At 39.5% G+C, this 18184-nt stretch overlaps 1 protein-coding gene across 1 annotated transcript in view; it reads right to left on the reverse strand.

The window, feature by feature from the left end:
* CFAP74 (cilia and flagella associated protein 74) overlaps nucleotides 1-18184 on the reverse strand; it is a 103663-nt gene that overhangs the window by 40625 nt on the left and 44854 nt on the right. The window contains exons 14-17 of the mRNA XM_084651623.1: nucleotides 16738-16856; nucleotides 6723-6789; nucleotides 6119-6208; nucleotides 946-1119 (exon numbers count right to left, since the gene is read on the reverse strand). Coding sequence (XP_084507749.1) covers nucleotides 946-1119; nucleotides 6119-6208; nucleotides 6723-6789; nucleotides 16738-16856 — 450 coding nt within the window. The remainder of the gene's footprint in view (nucleotides 1-945; nucleotides 1120-6118; nucleotides 6209-6722; nucleotides 6790-16737; nucleotides 16857-18184) is intronic.

Here is an 18184-nt window from a genome sequence, read left to right on the forward strand (position 1 = left end):
CCTTGGATCTGAGTCAAGCATAGCTTGTTACCAGTGATAAAGACTCTGCATTTGAAACTGGGCAAGTCTGCTGCTAATGTATAGAATCCATATTACTTGTTAAGGTGTTCTGGATTTGCACTGGAATAAAGAGTGATAAAACTTTGTTTTAGTTAGCAAAGAAAGGGGATATGAAAGAGAATATAGACAAGGAGTTGTGAATTCAGAAGGTGTCATTTCTAAATAGTCAATTTTCTTATATGAATAACACTTTTATATTATAGAATTAGAGTGGAAAACCATGGTGAAGAGTCAGCTCAGCAGTTTTATTGTACATTATGTTTGACAGTCTCTCTTATAACAGGTCTATCACTTTCTTCAAATTTAAAAAAGAGATTAGTTTTGAAATACCTTGGAGCCAATTAAACTCTAATATATAAGAAGAAGAAGCTAAAGATTGGGCTGATTAAAAAAAATCAGATGAAATATCCTCAAATTGTCCCATTGATTTACTGTGGGACTTTAACAACATTGTTAAAATGTAAACTTTTTTTTTTTTTTTTTAATCAAGACAGCAGTTACAGGGCATGATAAGATTGATGGTATGATTTTTTTTAAAACCGCACTGGAGGAAAAAAAAAAAAAGATTCACTGGAAATGCCACCCTGGAATCAACTAATTATCCCAGCTTTCTTTTTTTTTTAAAAAAATAAGCGTCTAACTTTGTGGTTGCAGAGGAAAGAATGAAAATGTGACCTGTGTATACCTGAAATGCTCAGAAAACCCCAAATGTATTATTTTAATTTTTTTTTATAATTTTTAAACTGATTCCATGATATTTTGGGAGGCCCAGACTCTATTTTTGAATGCTTGCGTTTGTCAATGTTGCATAACTGTTTTTCAAATCTAACAAGCTCTACTGGCTAGAGTGTCTAAATCAGTCTGATGAAATGCCCTTGGACCCACCATTCTTTCAAGGGAAGATTTCGCTGTTGTTGTGCATGTGCCATTGTCAGCTGCTGATGTCTGAAGTTTAAATCTCGTTCCCAAAGCGCCACGGTTTGTTAGGATGATCATCCGTGAAATTGTCTCCCCCACCACGTGAGTGCCAAAGTCAATGAGCTCTTTATCTAGTGCCAGCTGTAAGGAGAAAAACCATAATTACTGCTGTCCTAGATAGTCAGTAATGTCAATTAAATGAACATCTACCATTTTCAGCATAAGACTTGAAAGTCCTTATTACCTCTTCAAAGACAATGTCAAATAATGACACAAATTATGGGCACTCTTCTGTCTTTTGTGTAGAAGCCAACCCATCTGAACAACAAAGTCATATTAAAGTGAACAACTTTCCTTTCACTCCATTAAATGATGCTGGAAACAGTTGGCCAGATTCTGCGATTAGTTACATCATTGCATAAATCTGTGGTAACTCCCATGAAATCCAGGGAGTTATTCTGTATTTATACATTGGTTTTCAGGGCAGAATTTGGCCCTGTTGTTCTTTTTATATCACAATTAGTTGGACTTATCTTGCTGGAAAAGAAGAGTGTCCAATGTATTGTATTGACTCGCAATCAATTTGTGACACATTCTAGCTTGTTAGGTCTATAACAGCTTTAACCTCATAATGACTCATTAGTAGAGGTGGAATTTTCATTGATCTTGTAATTAAGTTTATGGAAGAGGCATATGAAATAGTTTCAAGCATCACGTGGCTGAAGAGAATGAGTCTTTCTTTTGTAAAACTTGTTAACCTTCAATCTGCTAGCAGACCACAGTGGGCTGAATTCCCACAAACTTTTAAAGCATACAGAGTGTTTCTTTATACAATTTACACTTCAATTCGTAAAATTTTAAAGTTGCTATAGTTCAGATCTTTCCCCTTTCCGCATCTTTCTTTAAAGCTTCCACGGACCCTTTCCCATAGAAAGTGTTATTTCTTTTGAAAGGGATGGAAAACAAATCCGTTTTATAAGAGGCAACTTTAAATGAAGCAAAGACATAGGAAAATTACTTTGGTTGACAAGGACTCTAGTTATGTGAAATAGAGAATGTACACAACTGTAATGGCCTGGAAAATCATTGAATCCATGATAGCAGACAACTGGCCATCTGCTCTTTCAAATCCATATACACAACTCAAAGGCTTTATGATCACTGAGATATTTTCTTATGGGTTTGCTGTGCTGCTAAATTTCACATTTAGTAGCAAATAGATATTAGAGCAGCTGATTTATTAGGCAATTTATTTACTGGCAATTTGCTGCCAAGTCAGGGGTGAAGTTCTGAATCAGGCACTACGGTGATATTTAATACCAGTATTCATGGCCATAGGCACCAACTCATGGGTGCTCCAGCGCTGGAGCACCCATGGAAAAAAATAGTGGGTGTTCAGCACTCACTGGCAGCCCCCCCAATCAGCTCCTCCTTCCCCCCAGCACCTCCCACCCTCCGGTGGCCCTGACTATCAGCTCCTCCCCTCTCTCCCAGTGCCTCCCACCCACCCAGGAGGTGCTGGCAAGAGGGGCAGGAGCAAGGGTGGGGTGCGCTTGTGGGAGCGGTGGAATGGGGCAGGGGTGGGGGGTTGGGAGAAGAGATGGAATGGGGGCGGGGCCTGGGATGGAGCAGGGGTCGAGCACCCCCAGCAACTCATAAAGACAGTGTCTGTGTTCATGGCTATGGGAAATCAACAAAAAGTTGCTCATTTCAAGGGTTGACTTTTTTACCTTGACTTGTAGGGAACAGAGGGATGATTAGAAGAAGCACCTTTTGTTGAAGAAAAATGATGGACTTAGGGCTTGGCTACACTTGCGAGTTAAAGCGCTTTAAAGCAGCCCTGGGTGTCCTAGCTCCACTACCCTTCCACACTGGCAAGGCATGTAGAGCGCTCTGACTCTGCGGTTAGAGTGCTCCAGGTACTCCACCTCGGCGAGAAGATTAACACTTGGTGTGCCTTGGCTGAAACACCCGGGCATCAGTGTGAACGAGGTGTTGCATTACTGCGGTCTGATCAGCCTCCAGAAACATCACATAATCCCCTTAAGTCAAGTGGCCACTCTTGTCATTGTTTTGGAATCACTGCAGGAATGAGGATATGCCCTTTGAAAGCTCTGTTTCTGACAGCCGGCTGCTTATCTGCTCCAAGACAAAGCAAACCATTACTGTGGAATGCTGTGTATGAGAAAGAGAGGCTGGGGAGGGGGAAGGGGGAGTCTGCTGCTGTCTGAACTTACAAGACAGCATGCTGACCTGGTCTCAGCCCCCCAAAAACCCACTCTCCCCCCCTACATACACACAACACACTCCCTGTCACACTCCCCCCCCATTTGAAAAGCACGTTGCAGCCGCTTGCATGCTGAGATAGCTACCACAATGCACTGCTCTCTGTAGCCGTTGCAAGAGCTGCTAACGTGGTCATGCCAGTGCGCTTGCGGCTGTCAGTGTGGACAGACTACAGCACTTCCCTACTGCGCTCTACAAAGGCTGGTTTAACTCAAAGCGCTCTACATCTGCAAGTGTAGCCCTGCCCTTCAGGCTTGTCTACACTTACATTTTATAGCGCTCTAACATGTTGGTTCAGGAGGGCGAAAAATCACCCCCCTGAGCGCACCACGTCGGAGTGCTTTAAAGCGCTAGTGTGGACAGGCTTCGAGCGCTGGGAGCCATGCTCCCAGCACTCTGAGCTAATCCCCTCACGGAGGTGGATTACCAGGAGCGCTGGGAGAGCTCTCTCGCAGCACTCGCGCACAACCACACTTGCGCTTCAAAGCGCTGCCGCAGGAGCGCTCCCGCGGCAGCGCTTTGAAGTTTCCAGTGTAGCCATGCCCTTAGTACATGCTCCACTTTCAGTATCAAGTAATCCTACTGAAGTCAAAATGACTTCTCATGTGCTTAAATTTAAGCACATGGTTAAGTGGTTTACTAGATTGAGGACTTCCTGAATAATACACTGCATTTCTTTTCACAGTTTCTATTTTCTTATTTTTCCTCTTCTATGTATTTGATTATTTTTGCTTTGTTCCACTATCTCGGAGTAAAACTTGCTGTCTGCTGAGCTCTCAATGTGAAATACAATAAAGGAACTTAAACAATCCAAACTCAAACTTTTCTGAATTTTAACAACAATACTAAAAATTCCAAGCTAGAGCAAAACAAATGTTTTCGACTGAAACTTTTTTCAGCAAAAGATGCAGATTTGAAAACGTGGAAACATTTTGCAGATTCACATTGCTTTTGCCTAACATTTTAAGTCAAGAAAAAAACCCCAAAACCCTTCAAATCAAACCATTACATTTTGATATTTTCAAAATGAAATGTTTACATTTTTTTTGGTTCAAAATAATTTTTCATTTTGAAATTTCCTTTAATTTTATTTTTAAAATTAAACTTTAAAAAAATGTTCAACCAAAATGAAACCTTTTGTTCAAGCTGAAATGAATTTTTTTCAACTCTTTGATTCATGGAAAATTTTTGAAAAATTTCCTTTTTGGTTTGATCTGACACAACTTTAAAATAATTAATTTTATTTATTTATTTATTTTAGAATTGCCAATGAACTGAAAAATCTATAATTTGCCCAGTTCTACTCCAGGATATTTCTCTTGTGTCTAAATCCTTTTTATACCTGTTTGGGCTGCTAAAAGGACTACTAGGAATACTCCAAATTTTGTATTTGCAACCGATTCCTCAGTGACTGCTATATTGGAAAAATCATCCTGCATACCCATTTCCATCCAGTGTCTAGATTTGTTTAGTGTCAGTCTGTAGGCACACATTGTTTATCCCCATCTTTTTTGGTCTGTGATGCAATCTTGTGACTGATATATCTTCACTTATCTGATAAGGAAGTTTCAAAAGAGCTGCTGCTCTGCCAAAGTACATTCTTCAAAGTAGCCCATGAGAAATCAAATGCCCCCACTTAAGAAAAACTAGTGCCTCCTGTGAAAATACGGTGTGTCATAGCTTAAATATAATAGGTATATGTTCCTCATTTAAAACCAGGTTTAAAATTTTTCTAAAGGCTGACACTTTGCGTAAGGAGAGATAGTTTATAAGTTTTATTATGAATAGATGGAGGGATCTAAAGATGTTATATGATTTTTTTTGTCTAAATGGAAAGCTAAGCTTATGAACAATTTCCTAGACATAGGCTGGATTTTCAAAGAAACGTAAGGAAGTAAGGTACGCAACTTCTGTTTGTGACTTTGAACATCTTTTCCCCTCTCCTGTCATATTGTGCCACAATTTTTAAAACAACTCCCAACTGGTTTCCACTGGAAGTTAAGGTCACAGCTCATAGTGAGCTGTATACATTAAAGTGATTTTTTAAAGGTCTCAGTGAAACCCTCAGTGTTTGATTGTAATGTGTAAGATAGCACGTCTTCTCATACAATAAGTTATTTTCACATCCAGTAAAATATGAAATACATGTTGTAATGTTATGTTCAAAATAAAACAAGAAGGAAAAGTAATGGGTGTTGGCTACATGTACCACGCATTTACCTACCCTTTTTGCATGTTAATTAGAGGACCCAAATGATAAAGGCTTAACTATAATTTTAACAGATTTTAACTATAAGCACATGAGTACCTTGTAAGCTCTTTGGAGGCAGAACATCTGTTTGTTCTGTGTTTGTACAGCCCCTAGCCCCATGGGATCCTTGTGCATGACTAGGGGACCTAGGCACTTCTGTATTGCACATAATTAATAAATAGTAGTAGTAAGAGTCCCACTGACTCCAGTTAGAGTAGAGTACTCACATGCTTAAAGATAAGCACATGCATAAATCTCTGTAGAGTTTGGGGCCGGAGACTTTAAAAAAACAGCATTTCTTGTTTAACTCAAAATATAACAATGCATCTACTAGGCACAAATGTTGGACATTGTAAGGTTCTTTGTAAGCATGTTAGTAAACAAACTATAAACAAATCTTTATGAAATATGCTAATAGTAATGCTGCACTTTCATAGAAGAATCTATTCAGGAATGAATCATTATGGCAAAAGAGTACTTTAGACAGAGAGGAATAAGTGAAGTGTATACATTTCTAAGTATTCTCACTAATATTTATATTCATTTTGCTCTTACACTGGACTCTCTCATCCAAAGTATTTAAAGTTAAAAAAGTTGACTTACCACACATCTCTTGGTTGTACATTTCAGTGGAATGGAAAAGGAACCATTCTGAGCCAAAAATGTGACTTTTCCTTCAAGAACTTCATTTATCTAAACAAAATAATTTAAAAAAATTAATGATGCATCTAAACAGATTAAACATTAAATCTTTAGTCATCTGAACAAGTTAATAAATAAACTAATTACAGTAAAGAAGAAATAAATACATTCTTAAGGTTCGATACTGTAACATAATTTTAGTGTGTCTAGGTTTCTATGTAACTGCAATCTTTTTTTCGTAATTATCTAACTTATTTCAGGAGGTAACATCTAATATGTTCCAGTTTGGAGCAATTTTCAGCCTGAGAATACATGCTACAGATATACTTAATGCTTGGAGTTATAAACAAATATTGCACTAGAAAATGCCAGTGTGTGGTGTGCAAGATAGTTAAATTAGAATATTATTTTTAAGGTTGTAATTATCTTTGTTTCCTTTCTAACAATAAACAAAATCGGACTAAAATGATACTATTATCAAATTAGGTGGGTGGATAACACTATTATTCACACCATCCTGTAACTAACGTATCTGTATTATAATTGCTGCATAAACTGTACTTACCATTGGTTTAAATGTGACCACCACTTCACATGACATTCCAGCAGACATCTGGCCAGGTGGATCAAAGCTGTGCAGATCATAAATGTATGACACTGAGTTAGATTTATATATCAAAATCCAGTTCCCAAAATTCACAGGAAAATTACATATTTTTACTTGGGTGAATTTATTACACACAAGTCAGAAAGAGTGACAGGCCAGTGAAAGGCTGTGCAAACATTGAGAAATAATAAATAATCACACTTTGTACTTGTATAGAGCTTTTCACTGGAAAATCTCAAAGTGCTTTAAAAAGATGAGTGTTATTGTACCCATTTTACAGATGGGGAAACTGAGGCATTGGGGGTGAAGTGATTAGCCCAAGATCATACAAAGTACCAGTAGCAGTGTCAAGAATAGAACCTAAGTCTTTTGACTGCAGTCCCCTGTTCTAGCTACAAGGACACAGCTTCTCCTAATATCTACATGTGTCTGTTGAGCATCCTGACCTGTAATACCTCTGCTAATCAAGTTCCAGAGCAAGGAAAAAAAGAGATAAATTAAAAAGAACCATGCAGTTGCAAGCTGACTACACAACATTACAGTATGTGTTGTCTGTTGCAAATTGTACAGACAGCAACATTTATATCTTATCCTCTGAGTAGAAGTTGCCAGTCATTTCAAATTGTGCCATATTGTACGGTCTTTGTGATGTGAACAAAAAGTCCACCAGGGACTTCAGTGAGACCATTAAACTTCTTTTCAATTGTGACTGAAACAGGATTTATGAGACAAGAAATCTAGCTGCTGCATTCTAAGTACTGCTAGTGAGTCACAGCTGAGGGTCTGTTCTGGCAACATGCCAGAGAAGATGGAAACTAAGCAAATGAAATAACTGGATATTATTAGTAAGGGGAATTCCCAGGCAAGCTGGACTATCTTGGCACTGTTAGAAACACACCTTAAATCATAAGAAAAACTAATCTTATTAAAGGCACATTTTAAAAAAATCCTCCTCCAATCACACTTGAAAAAAGGGAACACCATTCAAGGTTCTGGGGTTGAAACATGCTTACAGTCTAGAGAAAGTTTGCTGGACTAATCTTCGCTCTTAGCAAGGACCCTCAACCGCAAAGGTAGCCTAAATTCAGCCAGTGCAGCCTGTAAATGGCAAAGATGATGACCTTTCATTGGAGAGTAATCAACATCAAGGTCCAAACATCTGCAATGTTTACTACTTCACCATATTACGTACATTCATTCACACTGTATCTCCTTGCACCCCTAAACACGTCTGCATTATTGCAGTTCGTGTGTGTGTGTGTGTGATGAGGGAGAGTAGTGTGGACAGCTATGGAGTCCCTTATGGAAAATTCCTACAGGATATTATAGAAACTGAGATCCTTTCAAACTGGGGTTTTGAATGGTCCTATAAAACTTAATGGAGAATTCTGTCCCTGCTATAGAATTCTACAGAATGTCTCTCTTTAAGACTCTTACATTCTAGAGGCTTTTGGAGTAATATCTAAGGAACCATGTTGGTTACATCCATATTGAGTTCTACAGCCCTTTTCCATATGGGTAGCTACATGGGGTTTTGAGTCTGCTCCTATTCAAGTCAATGAAAAAACTCCCATTAACCTAGATGATGCAGGATCATGTCCAGGATGACTCCAGAGCTACCCTTTGTGTGCTGAGCTCCTGGGCAGACTACTCTGTGGGAACATATAGAGGGATGAGGACTCCCAGTGGTGGGTCAGGGGTCTGTGAACTCCTTGGATCCACTGGCCCTCAGATCTGCCCATGAGGGAGTAGCAACTGCCTGAGGCAGTTTGACCTGGCAATAGCTAGAAGTAGCAGCGAGGGAGACACTCCATGCTGCCATGGGCCATGTGTGCATGCATACAACCCATATAATTGGAACACATATTCTAGTTATAAACGGGTTTGTTTTGAACTTGCTCATTGATTGATGACTCCCATGTGCAGTGTAGTATGTCCATTAGCATGAGAACATAGCTGTCCTTTGGTGGAAATACTCTCTATCACTAGTATTATTTTTAAAACACAAAGTATATAACTGCCTGCCTTATGAAAAAATTCTAACAGTGGAAGAAAATCCACATGTGCGACTCTCTTAAGGGAAGGTAGGTAAGTCAGCTATTAAGACAGCTTTGATTTACTCAGTAGTTTCCGAATGCTTGGCAAAAATTGGTTGGAGTAATAAATTGTTAATCTATGGCTTTCTACTTGAGATAAGGTAAAGCATTACACAGCCTCTTTTACAAACGTGATCTGTGCTGTACAAGCAATTAGTATATTATCTTACACAGTCTTATTGGAAAAAAGATATATAGGTAAAATTTCTAGCTAGCTACTTGGTAAATGTAAGGGGAAAGAGTATAATTTAGTTTTTGAAACCTAAATTAATTCAGACATTTTTCCATGCAGTTTCCCAAAAACTGCATTAACGTACTTTGCTCACAGTACCTGAAGCTTAATTTGAAATTGGAAGGTACTTTGACAAACCTATTATACCAAGGTAAGATTTAGGATTTTTAGCAAGTTGTAATTTATATTTCAATCACATATCAGAAATGTTGAATTAAATATGCAATTCAATGAACATGCTAAATAAAGAAAAAAAATAACCAATCCTCAAGAGCATCCAAAGATGTGTAAGAAAATGGCTTTCCTAATCCATAAAAAAGTGTATTCATTTAATTTTAATTAAGAAGTCTTAATAGTTAAAATAATTGGTTCAAAGTTTAGATCAATGTACAGTAGACTCCAAAGCTGGCATAAAGTTAGACTCCTATTCAGGAAAGCACTTAAGCATGTTTAAAATTAAGCATGTGCTTAGGTGCTTTCTTGAACTGGGGTCAAATTTGCATCTGTTTCTCCATGAGTCTGTGACTAAATTGTTCAGCATCCAACCTCTTCCCCTTTAACAATGAATGTGACAATGTTCAAGACACTGTAATAGCTTAAACTAGTCAATAGAGTCAAATGTCCTATTTCTAATTCAAAATGTGTTAAATTAAATTAAAATTGCAAAGGGCCATGAAAGGCTGTACTGAGAAGGATATTTGAAAGCAAGAGGTAAAATTTAACAAGAGCTTCTACAGCAGATTGAATTCAGAACTTTTAGCTCTCAAGGAGGTTGTGCTCACTCAGTAACTGTATCTTGTTGATATTCCAATACACTGTTGTAGGGACTGAAAGGATGGGGGTTGGTTTGTTAAGCACCATGGCTTATCTTATTGAGGCGGCTAGAAATTCAAAGCACAGCCTATCACTACAAAGTGGCAGAGGGCAGTGAGCTGTAAAATAGAATCTCTCGAGTATGAAATCAGTTATTGTATTAACATGACTTGTTCATTTCAGTGGGCAATATTTTGTGTCACTTCACTGGGGTACAACAGAAACATCAATGACAGAAACTATTTCCTCAGGTTAGCCTGAAGAGTTGGCAACTTTTAAATTCAATTATATGCAAAGCAAGCAAGTTTGGTTCAAGCTGTTTCATCTGTTAATAAATAGCATTTACACACACAATGCTGGCTTTTTTCACTTTTAAGCCTGATTATATTTGGTCTTCTTTTGTTTGGTTTAATAGAGTTCCAAATAAATGTGATATTTCCTTGGTATTTTTTTAAATTAAAGTTACTGAATTCTTGGGTTCAGAACATCTTAATCTAAGATTAGCCCATGCTTAAAAAGAAACAGACCTAGGATGCTCTCATTTGCTGATTCATAGGTATACAAAGGAATTTATCAATATAGTCGTTTATTGGAATCTGTCCCAACTGGACAAAATATTTTGCTACATAATCTATTATCAATATTATGTTAAAGAATTGATGTAGACATCCCTAGAAATTTCTATTTAAATGATCTTTGTTGTAAAGATTTCTATTCCTTTATTTCATCAGCTCTTTTCATCTTAGCCTTTCATATGAACTACCAATAATGAGGAAGTTAACCTGAGCCATACCACAGAGGATGGCAGCTGACAGAAATTTTTTTGCCTATGTTAATGTAAAATCCCTTTCGGTAGCCCAGACAGAAACTCAGGTCCCTTTTCGCTAATTACCAGAGCGGTTCTTTGCCTTTTTCAAAGTGCCTGATATATTAAGTAAGAAACAATAGAAGTATTAATTAAGGCTTGAACCAAAGCCCACTGAAGCGAATAGGAGTCTTTCCATTGACTTCAATGAGCTTTGGATTAGCCCCTTGTTCACGATCACTATCAGATACTACAGAGATGGGCATGTTAGATTTACTAATATTCTCTTAATCCTCATTTTGCAAGACCATGTAATTTTTTCCCCTCACACTGGCATGGAATATTAATGATTTTAGATAAAACAAAAAGTCAGATAATTCTCATGCCCCATCCCTCCTCACTCTTTTGTCTGTTTATTTAGCTTGCAAGATATTTGGAGCAGGAATCTGTTACCCTACATCAGCCAGATTTTCAAATGCTCAGCACCCACAACTGGAACCAGATTTTCAGAGAAAAAAGAAAAATCAACTCCCCTGTAGGAACCTAAGTAAATAGTCAGATTTTCAAAAGTGCTCAGTTTGCTGGATGCCAGGCTCCTTTGAAAATCTGACCAATTATTGAGGTGCCTAATTGGGATCTTAAAATCTGGTCTCAGTTGTGGCTGCTGAGCCCTTCTGAAAATTCTGGTCCATGTCTATAAACTCCAGTGCTTTTCTGTGCAGTTAATTATAACAAATCATCTTATCACCAATGTGTGAGTGGAAAGTGGGCATCTAACTCCCTTAGGTGTCTTTAAAAAGAAATCAGTTAAGGCAGGCATTTTCAAATACCTAGAATATGGAAGGAACTATGTGAAATTAAATTCTATCTTGTCTAAAGACCTTCATGTAATTACCAGAAACAAAGGGTAGGAATTAGGAAATGAAGGATAGGAATAAACGGTCAGTTTTCAGAATGGAAAGAGGTAAATAGTGGTGTCCCCCAGGGGTCTGTACTGGGCCCAGTCCTATTTAACTTATTTAGAAAAAGGGGTAAACAGTGAGGTGGCAACATTTGTAGATGATACAAAACTACTCAAGATAGTTAAGTCCCAGGCGGACTCCAAAGAGCTATAAAAGGGATAGATAAGACAGAAAATATCATATTGCCTCTATATAAATCCATGGTACACCCACAATTTGAATACTGTGTGCAGATGTGGTCGCCCCATCTCAAAAAAGATATACTGAAATTGGAAAAGGTTCAAAAAAGGTCAACAAAAATTATTAGGGGTATGGAACGGCTGCCATATGAGGAGAGATGAATAAGGCTGGGACTTTTCAGCTTGAAAAAGAGATGACTAAAGGGGGGATATGACAGAGGTCTATAAAATCATGACTGGTGTGGGGAAGGTAAATATGAGAAGGAATAAATAACACTTCCTTAACACAAGAACTAGGGGTCACCAAAATAAATTAATAGGCAGCAGGTTTAAAACAAACAAAGGAAGTATTTTTTCACACAACACACAGTCAACCTGTGGAACTCCTTTCCAGAGGATGTTGTGAAGGCCTAGACTATAACAGGGTTCAAAAAAGAACACGATAAATTCATGGAGGATAGGTCCATCAATGGCTATTAGCCAGGATGGGCAGGGATGGTGTCCCTAGCCTCTGTTTGCCAGAAGCTGGGAATGGACAACAGGGGATGGATCACTTGATGATTACCTGTTCTGTTCATTCCCTCTGGGGCAGCTGGCATTGGCCGCTGTTGGAAGACAGGATACTGGACTAGATGGACCTTTGGTCTGACCCAGTATGGCCATTCTTATGTACCTGATAATTTTTCTAGTCACATTTTATTTTACTCCAAAGCAAGTTATTTCCAAGAAGGCAAAATACACAAACGTCAATCAATAGGATGGATCTCTTCAAAGTTGCACTGTATTTAAAGGCAACAAGAATTGCATTTTTAAGTGTTTTGCTTAGGGAAAGCTTGAAACATACTATATATTATGTTCAGATTGAATTATTTTATATGCTTTCACAATATATTAACAGGAGAATCACTATAGGCAGCTTGTGCCCAGCAAAAGCTTGACTGAAATATTAATTAGGACTATGGGAATTTTCAAGCCTTCCCATTTCTATCCCAGATACACTTCTGTTACAGTTAAAAGCTATTTCTATGATATGCACCCTAGCTAAAAAGTCTGGGAATAGAAAGAAGAGGCAGAATCAGGAAATGTTCTCGCTTCTTATGTATGCGTGCACATAAATGCACATGGCATCTCCTTCTATGCAAAAGAGTACTTTACAATTTCTGCACCTTAATGGCTGTTTAAAATCCATACCAACAAGGAGTCCGGTGGCAACTTAAGACTAATGGATTTATTTGGGCATAAGCTTTCGTGGGTAAAAATTTGATGCATCTGAAGAAGTGGGTTTTTACCCACGAAAGCTTATGCCCAAATAAATCCATTAGTCTTTGAGGTGCCACCGGACTTGCTGTTGTTTTTGTGGATACAGACTAACGTGGCTCCCCCCGATACTTAAAATCCATACCATTTCCCTTTGGTAGGGGAGGGTCTGTGTGCTCCCAAGCACATGTGGTGTTATGATCATGGGGAATGCCTAAACCTCAGTACTCTCAGGGGACCAAGGCAGGGTTGAAATCCCTCTGCAATGTCTTTGTGGCTCAGTGGCTATCAGTCGCTTTGCGGAGCCAGTACTTTGTAACACTTCTAGTGGGGTTCCCAGTGTGCCAAATGGAAATTAATACATGCAGGTGCAAGATACAGTAACTCCTCACTTAAAGTCATCCTGGTTAATGTTGTTTCGTTATTACATTGCTGATCAATTAGGGAACATGCTCGTTTAAAGTTGTGCAATGCTCCCTTATAATGTCGGCAGCCGCCTGCTTTGTCCACTGCTTACGGGAAGAGCAGCCCGGTGCAGCTAGCTGGTGGGGGCTTGGAACCAGGGTGGACTGGCAGCTCCCCACTCCCCTAAGTTCCCCGTGCAAAAGCCACTGCTCCTACCCTCTGCCTTGGAGCTGCTCCCCGAGCCTCCTGCTTGCTGGGGGAGGAGATAAGGGGGGCTAATGTCAGGGTGTCCCCCCCTGCTCCCGGACCCCACTTACCCCATCTCCATAGAGCAGGGGGACACACAAGAGGGCTTAGGATGGAGAGGGCTTCCTGGCAGCAGCTGTGGTCTCAGTTTGCTGATTAACTTAACAAGGCAGTGAACTTAAGAGTGGGTCAGCCTACTTAAAGGGGAAATGCGCATCTCCCTCTCACACACTGGGTGCCTGTCGCTGTCTCCCCTCCCTCCATTCCTGCTGCCTTGTAGAGTGTGAGGCTATATTAACAACGAGTTAACCCCTTGAGGGCTCAGCCAATTGCTAGTTTATCATTTAGCACTAAGGCAATCCCTGGGAAATATCCCAGGGTAGAAAGCTGGCTAGATTGTCGGGCTCAACGGGTAGTGATCAATGGCTCCATATCTAGTTGGCAGCCGGTATCAAGTGGAGTACCCCAAGGGTCGGTCCTGGGGCCAGTTTTGTTCAATATCTTCATAAATGATCTGGAGGATGGTGTGGATTGCACTCTCAGCACATTTGCGGATGATACTAAACTGGGAGGAGTGGTAGATACGCTGGAGGAGAGGGATAGGATACAGAAAGACCTAGACAAATTGGAGGATTGGGCCAAAAGAAATCTGATGAGGTTCAATAAGGATAAGTGCAGGGTCCTGCACTTAGGACGGAAGAACCCAATGCACAGCTACAGACTAGGGACCGAATGGCTAGGCAGCAGTTCTGCGGAAAAGGACCTAGGGGTGACAGTGGACGAGAAGCTGGATATGAGTCAGCAGTGTGCCCTTGTTGCCAAGAAGGCCAATGGCATTTTGGGATGTATAAGTAGGGGCATAGCGAGCAGATCGAGGGACGTGATCGTTCCCCTCTATTCGACATTGGTGAGGCCTCATCTGGAGTACTGTGTCCAGTTTTGGGCCCCACACTTCAAGAAGGATGTGGATAAATTGGAGAGAGTCCAGCGAAGGGCAACAAAAATGATTAGGGGACTGGAACACATGAGTTATGAGGAGAGGCTGAGGGAGCTGGGATTGTTTAGCCTGCAGAAGAGAAGAATGAGGGGGGATTTGATAGCTGCTTTCAACTACCTGAAAGGGGGTTCCAAAGAGGATGGCTCTAGACTGTTCTCAATGGTAGCAGATGACAGAACGAGGAGTAATGGTCTCAAGTTGCAGTGGGGGAGGTTTAGATTGGATATTAGGAAAAACTTTTTCACTAAGAGGGTGGTGAAACACTGGAATGCGTTACCTAGGGAGGTGGTAGAATCTCCTTCCTTAGAGGTTTTTAAGGTCAGGCTTGACAAAGCCTTGGCTGGGATGATTTAACTGGGAATTGGTCCTGCTTGGAGCAGGGGGTTGGACTAGATGACCTTCTGGGGTCCCTTCCAACCCTGATATTCTATGATTCTATCCCACTCTCTGACTTCACCACCTCAACCAAGGTTCACAATCATCATTGCTGTGTACAGTATTAAATTATTTGTTTAAAACTTATACTGTGTGTGTATGTATGTATGTGTATGTATATATATATATATATATATATATATATATATAGTCTTTTGTCTGGCAAAAAAAAATTTCCCTGGAACCTAACCCCCACCGCCCCCTGCATTTTACATTCATTCTTAGGGGGAAATTGGATTCACTTAACATTGTTTTGCTTAAAGTCAATTTTTCAGGAACAAAACTACAATGTTAAGTGAGGAGTTACTGTACGGAGTATCCTGGCCCTGTACCAGCAAAACACTTAGGCACATGCCACCAGCCAGTTAACTTCAAAGTTAAGCTCACAGGTTAATACTTTGCAGGATGGAGCCCTAAGTTCTGTGGTACACCTCTACCCCAAAATAATGTGACCTGATATAACACAAATTCGGATATAATGCAGTAAAACAGCGCTCCAGTGGGGCGGGGCTCCACGCTCTGGTGGATCAAAGCAAGTTCGATATAACACGGTTTCACCTATAACGAAGTAAGATTTTTTGGCTCCCGAGGACAGCGTTATATCGGGGTAGAGGTGTATTTACTGGCCAGAGAGTCACTGGGTTTGGAGAGGGAGTGTGGTGAATAGAGCAGCAACTCATTCATTCATACTCCCTCTTATGTGATCGCTCCCTCTGAAATCCCACAGTGCTATACTTACATGTTAGTTGCACCGTGAGGTTTCTGCAGGCTTTGGAAAGGTGGGGAGAGTATGCAGTATAGAATTCCATGATTTAAGGGTATTACTTATGGCCAACCTTTGAGCCTCATTTCATAAACTAGGATGCATGAGGCCTCTGCAGGATTGGAACAAATGACCAAAGGTACCACTGTGAGTGGGGTCCTGATATTTTGAACATGTTGGGTACAGTGATTTTATTCAACACATTTCTGTAAAAACAGTCAACAACTGACAGGTCATCTTGCCAAAGAGCACAGGCCAAGATTTAAAAAAATAGATGCCTGAAGTGAGGCTCCTAATTCTGTGTCCAGGCACCGAAATGAATGGTACTGAGAACTATTGCAAACCAGGCCTCATGTTTAAGTGCTTACATTTGGATTTAGATTCCTAATTTTAGCCACCCATTTTCCCCCCCAAGTCTCAGCAGAGACGTTATATCTGCTGCAATTTCCGTTTTGGAGTGGATGGTAGTAAATAAAATCCCATTAGCACATTTTTAAAGCAGGGTGGAGGGTTCACATAAGGGATCTAATGATCTTGATGCTATGGTTTCATACTGTACATGACATAAATGAGAGATGGGAAAAGGAAGAAGAAATAGCAAAGGGAGATGAGATTTGTTTTGGAAGGTAATTTTTTACAGCTCTATTTAACAGAACTGACTCTACTGAGAATAAAATATAAATGCAATAAATACAATAGCTTCCTGATTGTAACTTTAGCCGATTGTTTTGATGTTAAGGCTGCAATAAGTCATCCTCTCAGATTTTGAGCCTGTTTACTTACTGAATATTGATGAAATCCTTGAGATGCTCACTGACTCCCACCAGCTTGCAGAAGTTAACACTGTAGGATGCATTTATCAAAATTATCTTCTTTTTGTAGGTTTTACCTACATCAAAATCCTAGAAATAGCACACAGATTCAATCACACCTCCATGGAGCTGGTAGCATTTTCACATGTGATAATGATTTTTTTTTTTACAACATGTACTGCAGTAGCATCTGAAGGTCCCCATCAGGATCATGGCCCTTTATGCTAAGTGCTGTACAAACACATTTAGGAAGCTTTCCTGCCCCAAACAATCCAATTTAAGACAAGAGACACAACTGAACAACAAACAGCAAGGAGGAGGTGGGAACTAGTAATAGGATCATGTGGTAGTGTTAGCCAGCTGTGTGCACAACTTGATGTTTCCAAGCCATTTTTTTGTTGCCTGCAGTGAATGCATATAAGAATATTATTACATTAAAGTTTGATTCAGGGTCTAGTGCTCTGAGCACAAGACTGAGAACCAGAAACTCTGAAGCAGTTTTGAAATCAGTCATTAAACTATGGTCTACACTATGGCTCCAGCTAGTTTTTAAAAACTGGTTAGGATTTAGAGGAAATTTCCCCAGTGCATATCCTTCCCCAGGCCTAAGGGTCCCGCTTCTAAAGGTGGGATTGTGTAGCTGCAGTTCCCACTAACTTCAAATGGAATTGTGAAAATTATAAATGCTATGCAAGTGTTAGGTATTATTCACTGCCTTTTAGAATTGTATTTTATAGGCACACTATCATCAATTAATTACATATTATTAACAAGGAAAACTAAATAATTACCCAACAGTAGATTAACACTAATTTGCAAATTGTTTACAAATATGAATACCATCTATTATACATCATCCTACTAAAAGGTGCAGGTAGCATAGTAGTAATTCACTGATTCATCTGGGACTCTTAAGAAGGGGGCTCCCAGTCAGTTAGTGTGCCTGCAGTCACAGTAAAGGAAATAAAAATTATTCTGCAAATAAAAAGAGAAGTAACAATGGAATAGGGGAAACTACAAAAGAGTTAACAGCTGATCTGCTGGTCTTTTTAAACATGGGGATACTTTTAAATCTCACATGTAATCTAATGGTCAGATTTTTAAAAGTGCTCAGCACCCACAATTAGAATAAGATTTTCAAAAAAGCTCAGCAGCCTTTAGGCATGTGGAGTGACCGGATTTTCAAATGTGCTCCATACTCACCAGTAGAAGCTACTGAGTGAAAATTGGGCCATGTGAACCTTACTGAAGTAATAGGAACTTCACGCCAACCATATTTTTGGAATGAGCTAATAATTTATTACTAAAATTGTGTATGAAACTCCAGCCACAACAGGAAAAGGTAAAAAGATTTCTTCCTCTGGCCCTCATCTGTTTATGAGGCTGTCATCCTTTGTTTACTTCCATATGAAAAGAAA

Source organism: Lepidochelys olivacea (genome assembly GCF_965140295.1).
Source record: "Lepidochelys olivacea isolate rLepOli2 genome assembly, chromosome: 18".
Lineage (NCBI taxonomy): Eukaryota > Metazoa > Chordata > Testudines > Cheloniidae > Lepidochelys > Lepidochelys olivacea.